This window comes from Entelurus aequoreus, linkage group LG01 (genome assembly GCF_033978785.1).
Source record: "Entelurus aequoreus isolate RoL-2023_Sb linkage group LG01, RoL_Eaeq_v1.1, whole genome shotgun sequence".
Taxonomy (NCBI): Eukaryota; Metazoa; Chordata; class Actinopteri; order Syngnathiformes; family Syngnathidae; genus Entelurus; species Entelurus aequoreus.
In genome coordinates, this window is record NC_084731.1 from 20,197,258 (window position 1) to 20,218,422 (window position 21,165).

General features: G+C 37.3%; 1 protein-coding gene across 2 annotated transcripts; it reads left to right on the forward strand.

The window, feature by feature from the left end:
* The first annotated feature begins 1,402 nt into the window (after window positions 1-1,402).
* ift52 (intraflagellar transport 52 homolog (Chlamydomonas)) lies at window positions 1,403-18,913 on the forward strand. Of its 2 annotated transcripts, none has more exons than XM_062045480.1 (14): window positions 1,403-1,503; window positions 1,882-2,015; window positions 2,111-2,198; window positions 4,519-4,648; window positions 4,727-4,802; window positions 4,923-4,994; window positions 6,089-6,215; window positions 6,307-6,390; window positions 7,672-7,740; window positions 7,821-7,975; window positions 8,196-8,283; window positions 17,027-17,135; window positions 17,212-17,357; window positions 18,704-18,913. In XM_062045480.1, exons 2-14 carry the CDS (start codon window positions 1,897-1,899, stop codon window positions 18,743-18,745), a joined length of 1,305 nt encoding a protein of 434 aa, XP_061901464.1. In that variant the 5' UTR covers window positions 1,403-1,503; window positions 1,882-1,896; the 3' UTR covers window positions 18,746-18,913. The 2 variants fall into 2 exon arrangements, with proteins under 2 accessions (XP_061901464.1, XP_061901473.1); XM_062045489.1 differs by having other exon boundaries at window positions 1,425-1,503; window positions 1,944-2,015.
* The last annotated feature ends 2,252 nt before the right edge of the window (window positions 18,914-21,165 follow it).

Genomic DNA, 21,165 nt, shown 5'->3' on the forward strand with positions numbered 1-21,165 from the left:
TAAGGAGTTATTATTTGTACAAACACGGTGCAAAGTAATTCATGATTTGTTAAAAAATGTTAGTGGTTAGCTAGTTAAAATGGGATATTGTGATTTCACAAGACTGTCTTAGAAGTGATCATTTGAAAATGTTCAATTTGAAAAATGTGCACTTAGAGAAAATATAAAAATAAAGTGTTGCATATTGATATTTATCTGTTTCTATATATATTTATTGTGAGAAATCATTAAGATGATCAGTGTTTCCACAAAGATAAATATCATTAATTATTAATAATAACAGAGTTAAAGGTAAATTGAGCAAATTGGCTACTTCTGGCAATTTATTTAAGTGTGTATCTAACTGGTAGCCCTTCGCATTAATCAGTACCCAAGAAGTAGCCCTTGGTTTCAAAAAGGTTGGTGACCCCTGATGTAGGGTCACAGAAATACATATATTTTTTTAATAAAAAGGGTTAAATAAAATAATTTAGAGCAGTGTTTTTCAACCTTTTTTGAGCCAAGGCACATTTTTTGCGTTGAAAAAATCCAGAGTCACACCACCAGCAGAGAAATCATTAAAAAACAAAACTCAGTTGACAGTAAAAAGTCGTTGTTGCAATTGTTGGATATGACTTTAAACCATAACCAAGCATGCATGACTATAGCTCTTGTCTCAAAGTAGGTGTACTGTCACCACCTGTCACATCACCCCCTGACTTATTTAGATTTTTTTTTTGCTGTTTTCCTGTGTGTAGTGTTTAGTTCTTGTCTTGCGCTCCTATTTTGGTGGCTTTTTCTCTTTTTTTAAAATATTTTCCTGTAGCAGTTTCATGTCTTCCTTTAAGTGATATTTCCCGCATCTACTTTGTTTTAGCAATCAAGAATATTTCAGTTGTTTGTATCCGTCTTTGTGGGGACATTGTTGATTGCCATGTCATGTTGGGATGTACATTGTGGACGCCGTCTTTGCTCCACAGTAAGTCTTTGCTGTCGTCCAGCATTCTGTATTTTGTTTACTTTGTAGCCGGTTCAGTTTAAGTTTCGATCTGTATAGCCTTCCCTAAGCTTCAATGCCTTTTCTTAGGGGCACTCACCTTTTTTTTTTTTTTTGGTTAAAGCATTAGACACCTTTTTACCGGCACGCTGCCTTCCGCTGTTTCCGACATCTACAAAGCAATTAGCTACCGGCTGCCACCTACTGATATGGAAGAGTATTACACGGTTACTCTGCCGAGCTCTAGACAGCACCGACACTCAACAACAACACATCATTTGCAGATTATAATTACTGCTTTGCAAAAAATATTTTTAACCCAAATAGGTGAAATTACATAATCTCCCACGGCACACCAGACTGTATCTCACGGCACACTTGTGTGATTTAGAGCAGGGCATTAAACTAATTCCCACTCCATTTCAGAAGGTGGCGGTAATGCACACCATAAGGTTGCTTGCCAACCGCCATTAAACCAAAGAAGAAGAAGAAGAAATAGAGGAAGAAGAAGAAAAAGCGGTTGCTATGTAAGTGTAGTGCTTAGTAACCAATTTCTCCAAGACACAATCGACTCTTTTGGATACGTATACTTACTAATTAAACGTGTTAGTGTTGACGGAACTTTTTCCCTGCGTTTTTTGGAAGAAACTAGGCAGACGTGAGCTGAACATTTAATGAGGCGCATCGAAAGCTAACGTGAGGTTAGCCTATTAGCTTAACAGCTAACATGATTTCCGCCCGTTGTTAACAAGCTCCATGGCTTCACAGTGTCAGGGAGGAATGTTCAGCGTCACAAGCCAATGCAAGGTTACATTTAACCAACTACTGTATGGTGGAAAGACGTGCGAGGGTTAGAGTTGAGCGAGGCCTGTCGATACTTTGTTGTAATTGAAGCGAATGTTTAGTGGTTGACAACAGTCATGGAGAAGGAGCAGCACAACATTGTTGTATTCAATGCCTCCAAAAGGGAGTTGTTTACCACTCACAATGGATACAAAGCCATGCAGAAGCAACTCAGGAATCAATGGAAAATTCAAAGGTAAGGGATTCGCTTCATTGGCTTTCTGTCTAGCACTATTGGATTAAGGTAAACTTTTTATTTATAAATAAAATGATCTCTCTCTCGCCTACTAGTATGAAGGAAGAGTTGACTTTGGACAAGATGAAAGGCGTCAAATTGTGGATAACAGCTGGGCCAAGAGAGAAATTTACAGCATCAGAGGTGAGATATCAAAGGAATAATATATGTTTTTGTGTGTGTGTCCTGTCCAGCTTCTCAGGCAAGTTGATGTAGATGCCCATATCGGCTGTACAAATTGACTTTACAAAAGAGAAGTGTGGGATACTTCTCTTGTTGCCTTATTTGTATTTGACTTTATTAAATGGATTTATATTATTATTTAAAGCAGGAGGGGATATAAAGAGGGCAGCACGGTGGTACAGGGGTTAGTGCATGTGCCTCACAATACGAAGGTCCTGAGTAGTCCTGGGTTCCATCCCGGGCTCTAAGTCTTTCTGTGTGGAGTTTGCATGTTCTCCCCGTGACTGCATGCACTGTTAAAACTGAAATCTAAGTAAGATTAAATACCTCAAATAAGGGTGACATTTGCTTATTTTCTGTCTGATAAGATCATTCTTCTCACTAAGCAGATTTTATGTTAGAATGTTTTACCTGTTTTAAGGGTTTTGGTCCTAAATGATCTCAGTAAGATATTAGAGCTTGTTGCTGAGATTTGATGACCTATATTGAGTAAAACATGCTTGAAACTAGAATATCAACGGTTGCAAAGCTGTGTCATTAACACTCACAAGTATAAAACTACTTTTTTAAAGTAATCATTTCTTATTTCAAGCATGAACAAAAAAATCATGACTTTGACACAATTGTGTCTCATAATTAAAACAGATGACAGCCAAATGGACTTTGCTGTTTTATTTTCAATGAAACAATAGAAAAAAATACGTACTCATATAGTAGTACACTTGTTATTAGTGAGAATATACTTATTTTAAGGTATTTTTGGGTTCACTGAGGTTAGCTAATTTTACTTGTTTTGGAAAGTCTTGGCAAGCCAAATTGTCTTGTTCTATTGGCAGATAATTTTGCATAGTTCAAATAAAATACCCCTCATTTTTGTATTTTTTTTCTTGTTTTTGAACACTGACTTTTTGCAGTGTGGGTTCCCTCCGGGTACTCCGGCTTCCTCCCACCTCCAAAGACATGCACCTGGGGATAGGTTGATTGGCAACACTAAAATTGTCCCTAGTGTGTGAATGTGAGTGTGAATGTTGTCTGTCTATCTGTGTTGGCCCTGTGATGAGGTGGCGACTTGTCCAGGGTGTACCCCGCCTTCTGCCCAAATGCAGCTGAGATAGGCTCCAGCACCCCCCGCAACCCCAAAAGGGACAAGCGGTAGAAAATGGATGGGATAGAAAGAGAAAAAAAGGAAGACGGAGGGGGAAATTGTGTGGACAAGAGGGGGATAAGACAGAGAGACGACGACAACAACAACAGCAAACACAGCAATAACAACAAAAACTGTAGAACAACATCAGCAAATATGATATGTACAAATATGATGGTAAAAGTGATAGCAAAGAAGCAGTTAGTGAAATAAATAATAATACAGAAATGACAATGAACATTATTACACTACAAATGGAGCAATACAAATACCAATAACCCCGGCCGAGTCATACCAAAGACTATAAAAATGGGACCCATTACCTCCCTGCTTGGCACTCAGCATCAAGGGTTGGAATTGGGGGTTAAATCACCAAAAATGATTCCCGGGCGCGGCCATTGCTACTGCCCACTGCTCCCCTCACCTCCCGGGGGGGGGGGAACAAAGGGATGGGTCAAATGCAGAGGACAAATTTCACCACACCTAGTGCGTGTGTGACAATTAATGGTATTTTAACTTTAACCAATAGAAATAGCACTATTGATAAGGAATAATAACAATAATTACCTCCTATTATCAACAATAAATGTGTTCAAATGCAACAATACACATATGTAACGATAACTTGAAATACAAAAGAAAGCAGAAAAATGGAGAGGAAGAAACAGAAGCAGACTATATTAACCTTGTAGATTGTTATAGTAACAATAAGTTAAACTTTGTCAGTGTGCCAGGTGTTACCGAGTTTACGCTAGGGCAACATCGTTAATATATTTTTGATGAAACATGATTATATGCATGAGTGTATGTATGTATATGTACTTGTATATGTACACTATGTGTATATGTATGTTTTTACAGTGAATGTATATGTACAGTATGTATATATGTATGTTTGTTCAGTGAATGTATATGTACAGTATGTATATATGTATGTTTTTTACAGTGAATGTATATGTACAGTATGTATATATGTACAGTGAATGTATATGTACAGTATCTGTATATGTATGTTTGTACAATGAATGTGCGTGTGGATGTACGAACTTAAAGGAAGAAAATAATGACAGCACTGCCACCAAATAATGTTTTCTGCTTGTCTCAAAAAGATTCCACACGGTTTCATTGTTGTTTCAGCTGCAAGTACTGAAGCACTACCTCGATGTTGGAGGAAATGTCCTTGTCATGCTTGGGGAAGGAGGAGAAAAAAAATTTGACACAAACATCAACTTTCTCCTGGAGGAGTTTGGAATTATGGTCAATAATGGTGCGTATGAATATGTTATTCCCTGTCTTTTATTAACAGTGAAATAATGTGAGTTTTGTTGCTTTTTCAATACCGCAGATTCCGTTTTTAGGACCAGGTATTATAAATACTATCATCCAAAGGAGGCCCTTGTGTCTGATGGTGTGTTGAACAGGTTTGTTGCTCTGTTTGAATGTATCAGTACTTGCATGTCCTACTAATAGGTGACAACTTGTAGATTATGAGATGATGCATGTGTGCTGTAATCCAAATGTTCTGCCTCTTTCTTGTTAAGGGAGATCAGCCGTGCTGCTGGAAAACCAATGTTCGGAATAAGTGAAGATGAAAATATTGGAAATAACACTCAGTAATTGATCACATTTTATACATTTACGCACGCACGCACGTGTATGTATATATGTATGTATATATGTGTGTGTGTGTGTGTGTGTGTGTGTATATATATATATATATATATATATAATATATATATATATATATATATATATTAAGGGTGTAACGGTACACAAACATTTCGGTTCGGCACAGTAAGAAAACAACAAAATATACATTTTTGGGTTATTTATTTACCAAATTTGCAAATTCTTCCACCAAAAATATTTTTCTTAGTGGAATATTTGATGTGAAGTAATCGGAACCTTGGATAGGTCAATAATTCATAATAACATTGATTTCAATATTATGTTTTGAGCAATGACAGTTTGAAAGAAAAAAAAACAGCTTTGTTTTATTAGTCAACATTGCAACTTTTTCTAAATTACATTTAACCTTTAAGCTTTTTTATTTCACTTTTGTTATGTTTTTGTTTATTTTAATAGTATTTTTACAATGTGCCGTGGGCCTTTAAAACATTAGCTGTGGGCCGCAAATGGCCTCCGGGGAACGCTTTTGACACCCCTGCTACAGATGATAAAAAATTAAATCTGATAAATCTATGGATAAAAAGCAGAGCCTGGTGACGCATGTGCGTTTATCATAACTCTCTCGCTCTCTGCCCCTCCCTCACGAATGCTGCTGCGCGCACAATTTGTTTTGTTTTTAACCCCTTCTTAACCCTGAACGTACATTGAAAATGCACGCAACCCTAACTCAAAATGCCGGACATTTGAGGCATTTAAGAAACTCCGCCCTGACAGCTCCGCAAAAAAGGACATGTCCGGTGAAAAGAGGACGTATGGTCAGTCTATCGTAGCCCGTTAGCTGTTAGCATGCCGTGTGTTGTGCCTCGGTGTGCATTGTTTACACAACGTGCGTTACGCTACTCAATATGTCCGTGTGGAAACTCGTTCGGTACACCTCCGAACCGAACCGGAACCCCTGTACCGAAACGGTTCAATACAAATGCACGTACCGTTACACTCCTACGATATATATATACATATATATATATATATTATTTATATGTTTAATTTGTTATTCTGACTCTTTGTATTTTTGCAGGGCTCTTTCATTTGTGTTCCCATACGGTGCAACATTGAACGTAATGAAGCCAGCTGCGGCTGTCCTTTCAACTGGCTCCATCTGCTTCCCCCTCCACAGGCCAGTGGTGGCTTTCTATCATGGAAAGGTCAGATGTCTTAAATTTAAAAAAGTGTTTTCGTAGTTCTTCCATCAATTGCTTGGCTTAACGCCTCAGTTTATTCCCACCTCTCATTTAGGAGACAGGTAAATTGGTGGTAGTGGGTTCTTGCCACATGTTCAGCGATCAGTTCATAGAGAAGGAGGAGAACAGTAAAATCCTGGTGAGTATGGCTGTATGTAATTCTGCAGTATTTCCTAATTTCTGCAATAAGTAAATGCAGTGTCTCAGCCTCCCTGGGAAAATTTACGCAAAGGTACTGGAAAGGAGGGTCCGGCCGATAGTCGAACCTCAGATTCAAGAGGAGCAATGTGGATTCCAGCTCTTTACTGTTGCGGGAATCCTGGAGAAGGCCTGGGAGTATGCCTATCCAGTCTACATGTGCTTTGTGGATTTGGAGAAGGCGTATGACCGGGTCCCCTGGGAGATCCTGTGGGAGGTGCTGAGGGAGTACGGGATGATGGGGACCCTGCTGAGGGCCATTCAATCTTTGTACACTGCAAAAAGTCAGTGTTCAAAAACAAGAAAAAAAAAATACAAAAGTTAGGGGTATTTTATTTAAACTAAGCAAAATTATCTGCCAATAGAACAAGACAATTCGGCTTGTCAAGACTTTCCAAAACAAGTCAAATTAGCTAACCTCAATGAACCCAAAAATACCTTAAAATAAGTATATTCTCACTAATAACAAGTGCACTTTTCTTGGTAGAAAAAAAAAGAGACCTTTTTGCTCAATATGTTGAAAAATATTCTTAAATTAAGTAAATGCTAGTGCCATTATCCTGACATAATGATATGCACTCAGCATCGGGATTTTTTTTTCATGCTTGAAGTAAGAAATTTTTACTTTAAATAAGTAGTTTTATACTTTTGAGTGTTGCTGACACAGCTTTGCAACAGTTGATATTCTAGTTTCAAGCATGTTTTACTCAATATAGGTCATCAAATCTCAGCAACAAGCTGTAATATCGTACTGAGATCATTTAGGACTAAAACCCTTAAAACAAGTAAAACACTCTAACATAAAATCTGCTTAGTGAGAAGAATTATCTTATCAGACAGAAAATAAGCAAATATCATCATTATTTAAGATATTTAATCTTACTTAGATTTCAGTTTTTGCAGTGTACAACCAAAGCGAGAGTTGTGTCCGGGTGCGATAATTTCCGACATTATATTTTAAAGCATTTATCGGCCGATAATATCGGCAGTCCGATATTATCGGACATCCCTACTTTTCTAACATTGCACACTACAAGACAATAAAAGTAGTTATGCTTCGTGCTGATCCCGTATCACTATCAGCCATCATTCAGGGATCCAATATCGGTATCGTATCAGAAGTGGAAAAAGTTGCATCGTGACACCTCTAATAAAAATGCATTTTTACACGTATAAGATGTGCTGTTTTTACCCTCTGTGACCCTTTGCTTTGTCATCACAGGGTGTTCTGATCCAATGGCTCATGACCGATAACATTCACCTGAATCAGATTGACGCGGAAGACCCAGAGGTGAGGTTGTGCGATTCACAAGAGAGTACACACTTAAAAAAACGGTGGATCTATTTTTTTTTCTTTTTTATGCGATCCAGATCACAGATTACACCATGCTGCCACACATCGGGTCTTTGTCGGAACAGCTCACACAGTACTTCCAAGAGGGAGATGAAAACCCCAGAGACTTCACTTCTCTCCTGGATGTTTCTTTTTTCAATCTGTCGACCGACACTTTACCTCAGGTCATCAGGTAAAATTGTTCAACTAAAGAATGACTATTTTCAAAGCGTAGAATAAAATACTTTTAGGACGTCAACAGCTCCATGGAATACTTGATTTTATGGAAAATTCATCTCACAATAAGTTGGAAAAGGATGTTTTTCTTCATTTTTCCCAAGCATTTTCCCCCTGCAACGAAACACTGTCTTCCACTGTTGTTTTTCTTGTTAAGAATTTCCCATTTTCCACAGCGTGTATAAGCATCTCAATGTCAAAGATGAACCGCTTCAGCTGATTGCACCGCAGTTTGAGACCCCTCTGCCTCCGTTACAACCTGCAGTAAGTCTTTGAATATTAACAAAATGCACTGCTCAATATCAAAGAAATAATGATTTCATGGTCCACGATAAAGAACAACACTACATTGAATCCTGCAATTGTAGTAGTAACTAGGGGTGTACTGATACTTTTTTTTTTACTTCTGATGTGATACCAATATTGGAGCCAGCCTTGAGGTATTGGCCGATACTAATTCAATCAATCAATCAATCAATGTTTATTTATATAGCCCTAAATCACAAGTGTCTCAAAGGGCTGCACAAGCCACAACAAAATCCTCGGTTCAGAGCCCACATAAGGGCAAGGAAAAACTCACAACCCAGTGGGACGTCTAAATTAATTAATCCCATACAATAGCTGCACGAATCATACTACTTACTTTTATTATCCATGCATTCATTGTCTACTGCTTGTCCCTATCGGGGTCACCGGGGTGCCTGGAGCCTATCCCAGCTGAATTTGGGTACACCCTGGACAAGTCGCCACCTCATCGTAGTACTTTTACTATAATTATTATTTATGTATAGGCCTGGGCCGATAACAAACTTTGCTTGACAACATATTGACCTACAAGTTATGCCCGATAAACGATATGATTGACATAATTTATTTGAGACTGAATTAACCACTGATGTAATAATAATAATAATAATAATAATAATAATAATGCACGTATAAACTTTCAAATGCAACAAACGTCAGTGTTTAAAAACAAGAAAAGAAAAAAAAAATTAGGGTTATTTTGTTTGAACTAAGCAAAATTATCTGCCAATAGAACAAGAAAATTTGGCTTATCAGACTTTCCAAAACAAGTAAAATTAGCTAACCTCAATGAACCCAAAAATACCTTAAAATAAGTATATTGTCATTAATAAAAACTGTACTACTATATGAGTACGTATTTTCTATTGTTTCATTGAAAATAAAACAACAAAGTCCATTTGGCTGTCATCTGTTTTAATTATGAGACACAATTGTGTCAAAGTCATGATTTTTTTTTTCATGCTTAAAATAAGAAATTATTACTTTAAAAAAGTATTTTTTTACTTGTGAGTGTTGATGACACAGCTTTGCAACAGTTGATATTATAGTTTCAAGCATGTTTTACTCAATATAGGTCATAACATCTCAGCAACAAGTTGTAATATCTTACTGAGATCATTTAGGACCAAAACACTTAAAACAAGTAAAACACTAACATAAAATCTGCTTAGTGAGAATAATTATATTATCAGACAGAAAATAAGCAAATATCGCCCTTATTTGAGATATTTAATCTTACTTAGATTTCAGTTTTTGCAGTGTGTATTTTAACATTGTAATTGAAACTTTTAAATCTCCAAGTTAACAAATAATAACAATAGAATATACATTGTTAGCAAAATGTTACCCTTGAATAAAAATCACAACCAAAAGCAATAATATATATTGAGGATGTGTGAGCCCCTTGAATGTGCACAACCAAAACAATAAATAAAATGGCTAAATAAAGTATTGACAAACAAAGTTGCACTTCAGTATTGAACATCTAGGCAGAGGTAAAGTTGTACATTACCTAACTGACAATTAAGTTAGGACCTTTTTAAACTAAAGTGCAGAGTAACAATTAACAGTGCAGTATAGCAGACATATTAACAGGTCATATGCAAAAACAACTTAAGTCTGGCAGATTCCAAGCGAGGAAACAACAACAACATGACATGAAAACATGACAAATGTCTGTCAAACGTTAGCAGTATATTTAGAAATGCTAGTTTTCAACAGTATTAAATGGCAGCTTGTCTTTGGCAATGTATTTAACCACATTTTCTGTGGGACGCACACCATTTTGCGCTGTTTTGCTTGCACTCACCTCGTTCACCATATGCAAAGTGAGTGTGGACTGTTGGGTTGCTGAGTTTCAAGTGGGCGTGCAGGTTTGTCGTATTCGAGCACATTTGGCAAATTGTCTCCTCTGTGTTGATAAGCTCATCTTGATCCATTCCATACCATACCAACTTTATCTATAAAGACCTTTAAAAACAACCACAGTTGAAAAACAAAGAGCTGCACACCACAAACAAGTAAACACACAAAAAGCAGAGAAATATAGGCAAAGGACAGACTAAAATATATCATTTAAAACAGAGGTAAAATAAATATATATGTACATATTGTAGCTGTGATCTAGCACCCCCCGCGACCCCTAAGGGAATAAGCGGTAGGAAATGGATGGATGGATAAAAAAAGCAGATACAAATTATCTTAAGAGCAATTTGTTAGATAAAAGGCAGTTACAACAATTTTAAAAACAGTTTAAACAGTTCAAAGTCTCATGCTGGGTTAAAAGCCAGTGAGTAAAATGGGTTTTAAGAAGGGTCTTAAAAGTAGCCAAAGAAGGTGCCTGTCTCATATGGAGAGGGAGATCGTTCCAGAGTTTGGGACCTGCAACAGAGAAGGCTCTTTCCCCTCTGAGCTGGTGCTTTTATTTCAGTACCTCCAGGAGCAGCTGATCAGCCAAAGGTTTAAACTAAAACATTTCCACACATTTGGTTTTGTGATCATTTTGTCCATGCTCGGTACTACATGTGTTGGTCATGGCCCCTCCTCGCCGCACAAAGAGTCAAAGACATTTAAATAAGGACAAGATGCTTCACTCCCTTCATTTCGACACAAACGAGCGCAGCTGCTGAAACCAATGAAAAGCGTGAATGCTCTTGAAGCCCGTAAAGGCGCATACACATGGCCATTTATCGATGTTGGAAAACTTACCAACTTAATTTTAGTTTATCGTCGGTTAATTGACTTACCGAATATCGGCCCAGGCCTATATGTAGTGTGTGATGTTAGAAAAAACCATTAAGTGAAATTAGTCAGAAAACAATGGCAGGTATCCAAAACTCTAAAATCTCTTTTTAAGCGGAGTGTTAATGGGGTTTTTTTGGCATCACCTAGTGGCCACAATATTTCATTAAATTAAGCTCATTGCGCAATAACTTGAATGATGCAGACACGTTTGTTACTATATATTTTCTAATATTCTTCTGCCTGGGAGACTTGCATCTGTAAGTAATATGCAACTCTCACTAATTGATACTTGTTCATTTGGACAAATGTGGTGTGTTAGACTACAACATTGTTCAATTAAAAACACTCATTACTATAGATGTCCGATAATACCGGACTGCCGATATTATCGGCCGATAAATGCTTTAAAATGTAGTATCGGAAATTATCGGTATCAGTTTCAAAAAGTACAATTTATGACTTTTTAAAACGCCGCTGTATGGAGTGGTACACGGACGTAGGGAGAAGTACAGAGCGCCAATAAACCTTTAAGGCACTGCCTTTGCATGCCGGCCCAATTACATAATATCTACGGCTTTTCACACACACAAGTGAATGCAATGCATACTTGGTCAACAGCCATACAGGTCACATTGAGGGTAGCCGTATAAACAACTTGAACACTGTTACAAATATGCGCCACACTGTGAACCCACACCAAACAAGAATCACAAACACATTTCGGGAGAAGATCCGCACCGTAACACAACATAAACACAACAGAACTAATACCCAGAACCCCTTGCAGCACTAACTCTTCCGGGACGCTACAATATACACCCCCGCAACCCCCTACCCCCCCCCCCCCCACACACACACACACACACCTTAACCCCGCCCCCCAACCCCGCCCACCTCAACCTCCTCATGCTCTCTCAGGGAGAGCATGTCCAAAATTCCAAGCTGCTGTTTTGAGGCATGTTAAAAAAAATAATGCACTTTGTGACTTCAATAATAAATATGGCAGTGCCATGTTGGCATTTTTTTCCATAACTTGGGTTGATTTATTTGGAAAAACCTTGTTACATTGTTTAATGCATCCAGCGGGGCATCACAACAAAATTAGGCATAATAATGTGTTAATTCCACGACTGTATATATCGGTATCGGTTGATATCGGAATCTGTAATTAAGAGTTGGACAATATCGGGATATCGGCAAAAAAGCCATTATCGGACATCTCTACTCATTACGCATGTCTAGTTTGTTTGCTCAGCTGCTGTGTAGCTGCTAGCTCCTACTTATAGTAGCCTATGGCCCATGTTTACCTTTTGTAAACGTGTGTGCTTATTGGAAAACATTTGGATGTTAACTGCCTGTCGAGCTTTGCACAAGTAAACGTGCTGCAGGACTGCTTGTAACAAGAGATTTTGGATGCAAGCCGACATCATGCGATACTTGTTTTTGTTTTTTTCTGATATCAGATCACGACTAGTAACAACATATTATTTGCAGACAACAAATCATTATTGGTGTGTAAGGATTGTTATGATCCCACATGACAGTTTGGACCATTTTGCTGTGTTTGGAATCACTTTCTTTCCTGGTGCTCTTGTTTTGTCAGTATTTCCTGTTTGGTTTCTGTGTTTTAAAGCACCTTTACTTCCTGTTCTTTGCCCTGCCAGCACACCTGCGCATCATACTTAGTTACTTAACTTTAGTTCAACCTGGTTCCCCCCTTCAGGCCTGGTTTGTTATCTTGTGTATGCCATGGGGTGCTGTTGCTTTTTTGAGTTCCTGCTAGACCTTGGTTGTTTTTCTTCTGCCCGGTTTCTGATCAAACAACCTTCTGAATAAATTCACATATGCATAAAAATTTGTATTATTTTTTTTTTTTTTTTTTTTAATGAATTAAATGTTTATGACAACCTTTTTCCAGAACACAATATAGAATTTGAGATATAACAGGATAATGCATACATTTATCATTTTGTTTTCAAAACGCTTACAAAAAAGTTGCACTCCAAAAGTTTACTGTGAGACCCCATTTTTCTGACTTGATGGGGTCCCTGGGACCCCATTTTGAAAATTCGTAGCGCCAACACTGATGGAGTATTGGTGCGTGCAGAACAGCAGCAGGCGGCTGTGGCCTGCAGGCCGCTTCTAATACTAATCAAATATCATCTTGGGGGCCATAGATAATTAATTTGCGGGCCGGATCTGGCCCGTGGGCCTTGACTTTGACACATAGGTTTACCAGTCTCATTTGGAGTCAATTGATTATTTATTTTGTGCAAGGTGGCAGCTTTAGTTAATTACTAACAAGAGGAGAAATCAAATAAATAACAGTGTTATTATGCACACAAATAGATAGATAGATAGTACTAGAGATGTCCGATAATATCGGACTGCCGATATTATCGGCTGATAAATACTTTAAAATGTAATATCGGAAATTATCGGTATCGGTTTAAAAAAATAAAATGTATGATTTTTTAAAACGCTGCTGTGTACACGGACGTAGGGAGAAGTACAGAGCGCCAATAAACCTTAAAGGCACTGCCTTTGCCTGCCGGCCCAGTCACATAATATCTACGGCTTTTCACACACACAAGTGAATGCCACGCCTACTTGGTCAACAGCCATACAGGTCACACTGAGGGTGGACATATAAACAACTTTAACACTGTTACAAATATGCGCCACACTGTGAACCCACACCAAACAAGAATGACAAACACATTTCGGGAGAACATCCGCACCGTAACACAACATAACACAACAGAACAAATACCCAGAACCCCTTGCAGCACTAAATCTTCCGGGACGCTACAATATACACCCCCCGCTACCTCCAACCCCACCCACCTCAACCTCCTCATGTGCTCTCAGGGAGAGCATGTCCCAAATTACAAGCTGCTGTTTTGAGGCATGTTAAAAAAAATAATGCATTTTTTTACTACAATAATAAATATGGCAGTGCCATGTTGGCATTTTTTTCCATAACTTGAGTTGATTTATTTTTGGAAAACCTTGTTACATTGTTTAATGCATCCAGCGGGGCATCACAACAAAATTAGGCATATTAATGTGTAATTCCACGACTGTATATATCGGTATCGGTTGATATCGGAATTGGTAATTAAGAGTTGGACAATATCGGAATATCGGATATCGGCAAAAAAGCCATTATCGGACATCTCTAGATCAGGGGTCTCAAACATGCGGCCCGCGGGCCAATTGCGGCCCGCAAGACGTTATTGTGCGGCCCCCGCCTTAATATGACAGTTTAATGTTAGTGCGGCCCGCGAGTTTTGAATGAATGGCGCTTAACAGCGCTGTGTGCGGAGCTGATGGAATCTACCAATCACAGTGTGGTATAAGACTCGAGACAATATTGAGGGCGTGCCATGATGGCACTGCCTTTAGTATCCTCTATAAACCGTCAAGAGGACATTTTTCTCCATACTAACAGCGTGCTTGCTCAGACACATGTTGTATGAGGCTTCTGCATACACATGCAAGTTATTGCATACATACTTGAGGAACAGCCACACATGTCACACTGAGGGTGGTCATATTTTATTTTATTTATTTTTCAACACTGCTATAAATATGCGCCACACTGTGAACCCACACCAAACAAGAATGACAAACACATTTCGGGAGAACATCCGCACCTAAACACAACATAAACACAACAGAACAAATACCCAGAACCCTTTGCAGCCCTAACTTTTCCGGGCTACAAAAACACACACCTCAACCTCCCCCCCATCTACCGAATTCGGAGGTCTCAAGGTTGGCAAGTAGGCATTGACGTCACTTGCGTGATGCAAGCAGAGAAACATTTTGCCGCTTTTCCACGACACCCGCACATGCTCTTCTTCCCTCCCTCCCTGCCTCCCTCGCTCACCCGCCTGCTCGCTCCCGCTCCCGCCCCCGCTGTAAACAGTCCGGGCGGGGAAGATGAGCGCTTTGATTGAGACTTTTATTAGTAGTAGTAGGTTGCACAATGAAGTAGATATTCCATACAATTGACCACTAAATGGTAACACCCAAATAAGTTTTTCAACTTGTTTAAGTCGGGGTCCACTTTTGGTTTGGTTTGATTGATTCATGATACAGATATATACTATCAGATATTCCAAAGCACTCCGCCGAAGGAGCGAGCGACAATACAAAAGTGTGGTGCACTGGACCCCAGCGCTGGGCGAATCAGACGTGTAACACATTAGTGGTGATGTTAGCCCGTTCGGGGCTAATTGTGCTACCGTAACTGTAAACTCCACGGCGAGCCGCCCCGCCCAGCCCCCTCCTTTCTCTCCCCCCTCCCCCTCCCGTTGGCTCCAGACAGAGACGATTTTTGATGCAATATTTCTTTGTTGAGCACAAGGGGCACCCCGACGTGTCTTATTTCATTTCATTTTTATTTATCTCCTTCATTGATGTGCATCTTTGATCGATAGACAATTATACCTCAATTATTCAATTATACATTTACACACCAATGCCTGAGAAGGAGCAGGATGAAGAAAAATCTGATATTTTTCTGCCCCCTTCAACATAATACGTAGTCTTACTTAATGATATCATATAAACCAACAATTACATTCAATTACACGAAAACAAACAAAAAAACACAAGATGTGCAAAACTTCATGATGTACAAACCGAACAAAAGAAGTAATATACACCTCAAGGGATGATACAAAACAGATACAAAACCAGGCAAAAAATAAGTAAAATAATAAATATAAAGCAAAATGTAAACACTTATGGCTGTCCATATGATTTTATTGTTCTGTCTTTATATATTTTTTCATTTGGAATATATTTTTACAATCTTCTATCTCATTGTAAAGAGAATTCCATAGTTTAACCCCCACCACATTTGTTTTAAAGTTGTCCTTGAATACTGATGTTGGAAATGACCTTTTCTTCTATGTTCTGTATTCTCAGAAGTGATGACAAACATTTTTTGTAAATTTGCTGGTAATGTTTTACTTTTAGCCTTAAACATGACACATAATGTCTGTAACTTTACTAGCTCCTGTAATTTCAATAAACCGGAATTAATAAAAAATATGTTAGTGTGTCTTAAGTAATCTACTTTATGAATAATCCTTATAGCTCTTTTCTGTAGTTGATACAGAGAAAGTTGCAGTGTACAAGCAATACAATTTGAAACGTCATTATACAACTAGACATGCTGAGGAGTATGCAAAATACCAGGGAGATGAGAGAGTGAACCGGGTTGCAAATTTTAAAACCAGTCTACTGAGGCAACAAGATTTCGTCAAGAAAGCAAGCGAAAGGAGCGATGCAGCAGTCAAAGCTAGCTACATGGTGAGTGAGATGGTTGCTAGGGCGGGAAAGCCATTCAAAGAAGGTGAATTCATTAAAAAGTGCATGTTAGATTTTTTTAAAGAAATCTTTTCTTGCGGCCCAGCCTCACCCAGTTTCTGCATCCAGTGGCCCCCAGGTAAATTGAGTTTGAGACCCCTGCTCTAGATAGTACTTTATTGATTCCTTCAGGACAGTTCCCTCAGGAAAATTTTAAAAATGTAGTCACGTGAGCGAGTGTTGGTGTGGGTTTGACTTTTGGACTATTTGAAGTCTTTGTATCTGACAAATATTATGCATTCTGTTGGTTATCATTGACAATTTTTTTTAAAGAACAATCGCTTTACAATCATTCTATGACTTGGCCACTTTACTCGCCTTTGTGTAATCATGCTCTGGATTTTAGGTGGTAAGTGGGCCCGAGCACGGCAAGTCAGATTGTCTTAGTGTGAGAACATCGACAAGGGTCTACTAAATGTTGTCACACTGTCCAAGTGATCACACACACTCTCAAACAAACACAGATGTAACTCCAGGTGACAGAAGAACCAGAGGTTCAGGCAGTATTTAATAACAGTTTGGGTTTTGAACCATTTTTCACTGTTGTTTGTTGTCTGTTTACCTTTTCCAGGTCTTTCCTCCAATCTTGAGCGATTTGTCCCCTCCAATGCTGGATTTGTTTGATTTGGATGAATCCTTCTCTTCTGAGAAAGTGCGCTTGGCACAACTCACCAATAAATGTAAGTTCTGTATTTTGGGAAAAAAAGAAAAAAAAAGAATGAACAGCTTCTTCAATCTTGACACATTTGCCTACAGGTACAGATGATGATCTCGAGTTTTACATTCGGAAATGCGGTGAAATTTTGGGCGTGACTCCAAAGCTGGATAAAGACCAGAGGGATGCAAAGCACATACTGGAACACATTTTCTTCCAAGTAGCGGAGTTCAAGAAGCTCAATCAGGTGAGCACTTTTTTCTTTTTTTTTTATTAATCAGTCCAACAAAATTCCAATTCCATAACCAAACCAGCAACATTCAGAATAACAATCAACAGAGCAATTGAGAAGACACACAAACATGACACAAAACAATCCAAAAGTAGTCAAACAAAAATGAATAATATCAACAACAGTATCAATATTAATAAGAATTCCAACATAGCGGTGATTAGAAAACCCTCATTTACATTATCATCACAGCCATTTATAAAAAAATAAAATAAAAACATTTTAAAAAATGAACAATAAAGTCACATCTCATAAGCTTGACAACACATTGTGTCCAATATTTTCCACAAAGATAAAAAGTCATATTTTAGGTTAATTTAATAGTTAAAACCAATTTAAATAATGGATCCCATATTCCAATATATGACTCATTATTATTATTAGAGATGTCCGATAATGGCTTTTTTGCCGATATTCCGATATTGTCCAACTCTTAATTACAGATTCCGATATCAACCGATACCGATATATACAGTCGTGGAATTAACACATTATTATGCCTAATTTTTTTGTGATGCCCCGCTGGATGCATTAAACAATGTAACAAGGTTTTCAAAAATAAATCAACTCAAGTTATGGAAAAAAATGCCAACATGGCACTGCCATATTTATTATTGAAGTCACAAAGTGCATGATTTTTTTTAACATGCCTCAAAACAGCATCTTGGAATTTGGGACATGCTCTCCCTGAAAGAGTATGAGGAGGTTGAGATGGGTGGGGTTGGGGGGCATGGAGGTGGTAGGGGGTAGGTTAGTGCTGCAAGGGGTTCTGGGTATTTGTTCTGTTGTGTTACGGTGCGGATGTTCTCCCGAAATGTTTGTCATTCTTGTTTGGTGTGGGTTCACAGTGTGGCGCATATTTGTAACAGTGTTAAAGTTGTTTATACGGTCACCCTCAGTGTGACCTGTATGGCTGTTGACCAAGTAGGCATTGCATTCACTTGTGTGTGTAAAAAGCCGTAGATATTATGTGATTGGGCCGGCACGCAAAGGCAGTGCTTTTAAGGTTTATTGGCGCTCTGTACTTCTCCCTACGTCCGTGTACACAGCGGCGTTTTAAAAAGTCATACATTTTACTTTTTGGAAACCGATACCAATTAATTTCCGATATTACATTTTAAAGCATTTATCGGCCGATAATATCGTCAGTCCGATATTATCAGACATCTCTAATTATTATTAAATTAAATGCAGTTTTTTCTACGGATATCATCTCCATAGCTTGTGTATACCAGTCAGTATGAGGTGAGCGCTCTTGAAAATATGTTTATGAACGTTAATAATAAGTGGTTTTCTTGCAGGAGCATGATGTCAACACGGAGCCACGGTTCACCCCATCTTGACTGGACCTCAGAATGCACTGCTAACGATATTTGACATTCCAAAGTGGCACTGTCATAGTGACCACATGTATTTTATATGAGCTTCATATTTTATATATACGTTTAAATGCAAAATATATTGTTAATATTCAAGCAAATAAAGTCATTGATACTTCCATTAAATTTTGAAAAACATTTGCCTGAGTCTGGACTTTCATTTGTACCGCTCGACTATTGCGACTTTACATCACAAGTTGTCCTTCAAGTCTAGAAGAAACGTCTGATATTAAATGTGGTCCATAACTCATCCATCCTCTGATAATGAGTTGCAATTCATAAAGCTGTGCTGCACAAACAATTCACTTCTAAAAAGGAATTGTAAAAATGAAAATACCACAAAAAGTATTTCTCTCCTGAAGTTTGAAGCTGCTGTCAACGTAAAACTTCAGCTCCCTTTTTAATTGTTGACCTGAAACTTCAGTATATTTTATAAAAATACATTTGTTTAAAGAATGCAAATGTGTACTAATGCAGAATTTTGTTACATTTTTACACTGAACCCCTTTCTTTAAAAGCAATTGCAGTTATGGTCGCCCTGAAACAGTGGATGTACAGTACAGGCCAAAAGTTTGGACACACCTTCTCATTTAATGCGTTTTCTTTATTTTCATGACTATTTACATTGTAGATTGTCACTGAAGGCAAAAAAAAGGTGAAATAACTGAAAACATGTTTTGTATTCTTGTTTCTTCAAAATAGCCACCCTTTGCTCTGATTACTGCTTTGCACACTCTTGGCATTCTCTCCATGAGCTGCAAGCACACCTGTGAAGTGAGAACCATTTCAGGTGACTACCTCTTGAAGCTCATCGAGAGAATGCCAAGAGTGTGCAAAAAAGTTATCAGAGAGCAAAGGGTGACTATTTTGAAAAAAATAGAATATAAACCAAGTTTTCAGTTATTTCACCTTTTTTTGTTAAGTACATAACTCCACATGTGTTCATTCATAGTTTTGATGCCTTCAGTGACAATCTACAATGTAAATAGTCATGAAAATAAAGAAAACGCATTGAATTAGAAGGTGTGTCCAAACTTTTGGCCTGTACTGTATATGGATATAAACGTATCACCGCCTCATTAATATTATTACGCATTTAATTAGATTTTTTTTGTACTGTATGTACAAATAGATGGAAAACTTGCTTTAAAATCAGAAGACAAGGTGATATGAAGATATTTACACACAAAAAAGATAATACAGTGCATAATGAAGATTTCATGCAGTACAAATATTTATTTTCTGTCAAAATGGAAGAATGAATACATTTAGGAAGAAAGATTAAGTACTTTATTGACACACATTATTTACAGGCTTTTGTGAGGCACATAATGAGTGCACTAGACTAATGAAAAAGATTGAAATAGCATATTTGATCATTTTTGTATTTATTTTTTTGATGATTATATTCCATGTTATTTCTAGCATATTTTACAATTAGGGGAAAGGTTTTGGCTGTAGCAGTGTGTCCGTCCTTTTCATATTTCATTGTTTTACCGCATATCAAGCAAAAATACAACCCATACAAAAGCGGAAAACAAGAGCCAAAAGGCTCAATTAAAAGATACATTTTGCAGACATGTCAATACTGATAACTGATAATAGTAAAGCTTTGTTTTAAAATATATGTCACTTTTTTATATGTATATGTGTATATGTATGTTTGGACCCTCCTGGGGTTTTTTTTCCGTTTAATTTTTGTGTGTTTGTGGTGTTTTCAGCAGTAATTTCAATCCAAATGTTGAAATATTAAAACATTTTAACTTGAAGAAAAATATGTGTAAATCGTTTTTTTTAATTTGCAGAACATGTTTTTTATATTGGCAAGTTGTTGTTGTTGTTTTTACCTTCAGAACATTGTTTTATGACTTGCAAATCGTTTTTTTTTTAGTTTAATTTTACACTTGTATTCTTGCACATTGTTTTTTACTTGCAGAAAATTGTTTTTATACTTGCACATTGTTTTTTTTTACTTGCAGATTTTTTGTCTAGTTGCAAATTGTTTTTTTACTTGCATTATTTGTTTTACTTGCAAATCGTTTTTTGTTTGCATTATTTTTATTTTTTACTTGCAAATCATTTTTTTAATAGATTTTTTTTCTTACCCGCGAATCATTATATGTGTTTGTTTAATTTTGTCTTTTTTTTTTTTTTTAAATTTTATAAACCTTTATTTATTAATTGCAACATTTACAAACAATTGAGAAGCAATAATAATCAAAACAAGTACAAAAACAGTACAAAACAGCACCAGGGGGTTGTAAACTCAATAAAGTAACTAAACATTTATAAATATATATATATATATATATATATATATATATATATATATATATATATATATATATATATATATATATATATATATATATATATGTATATAT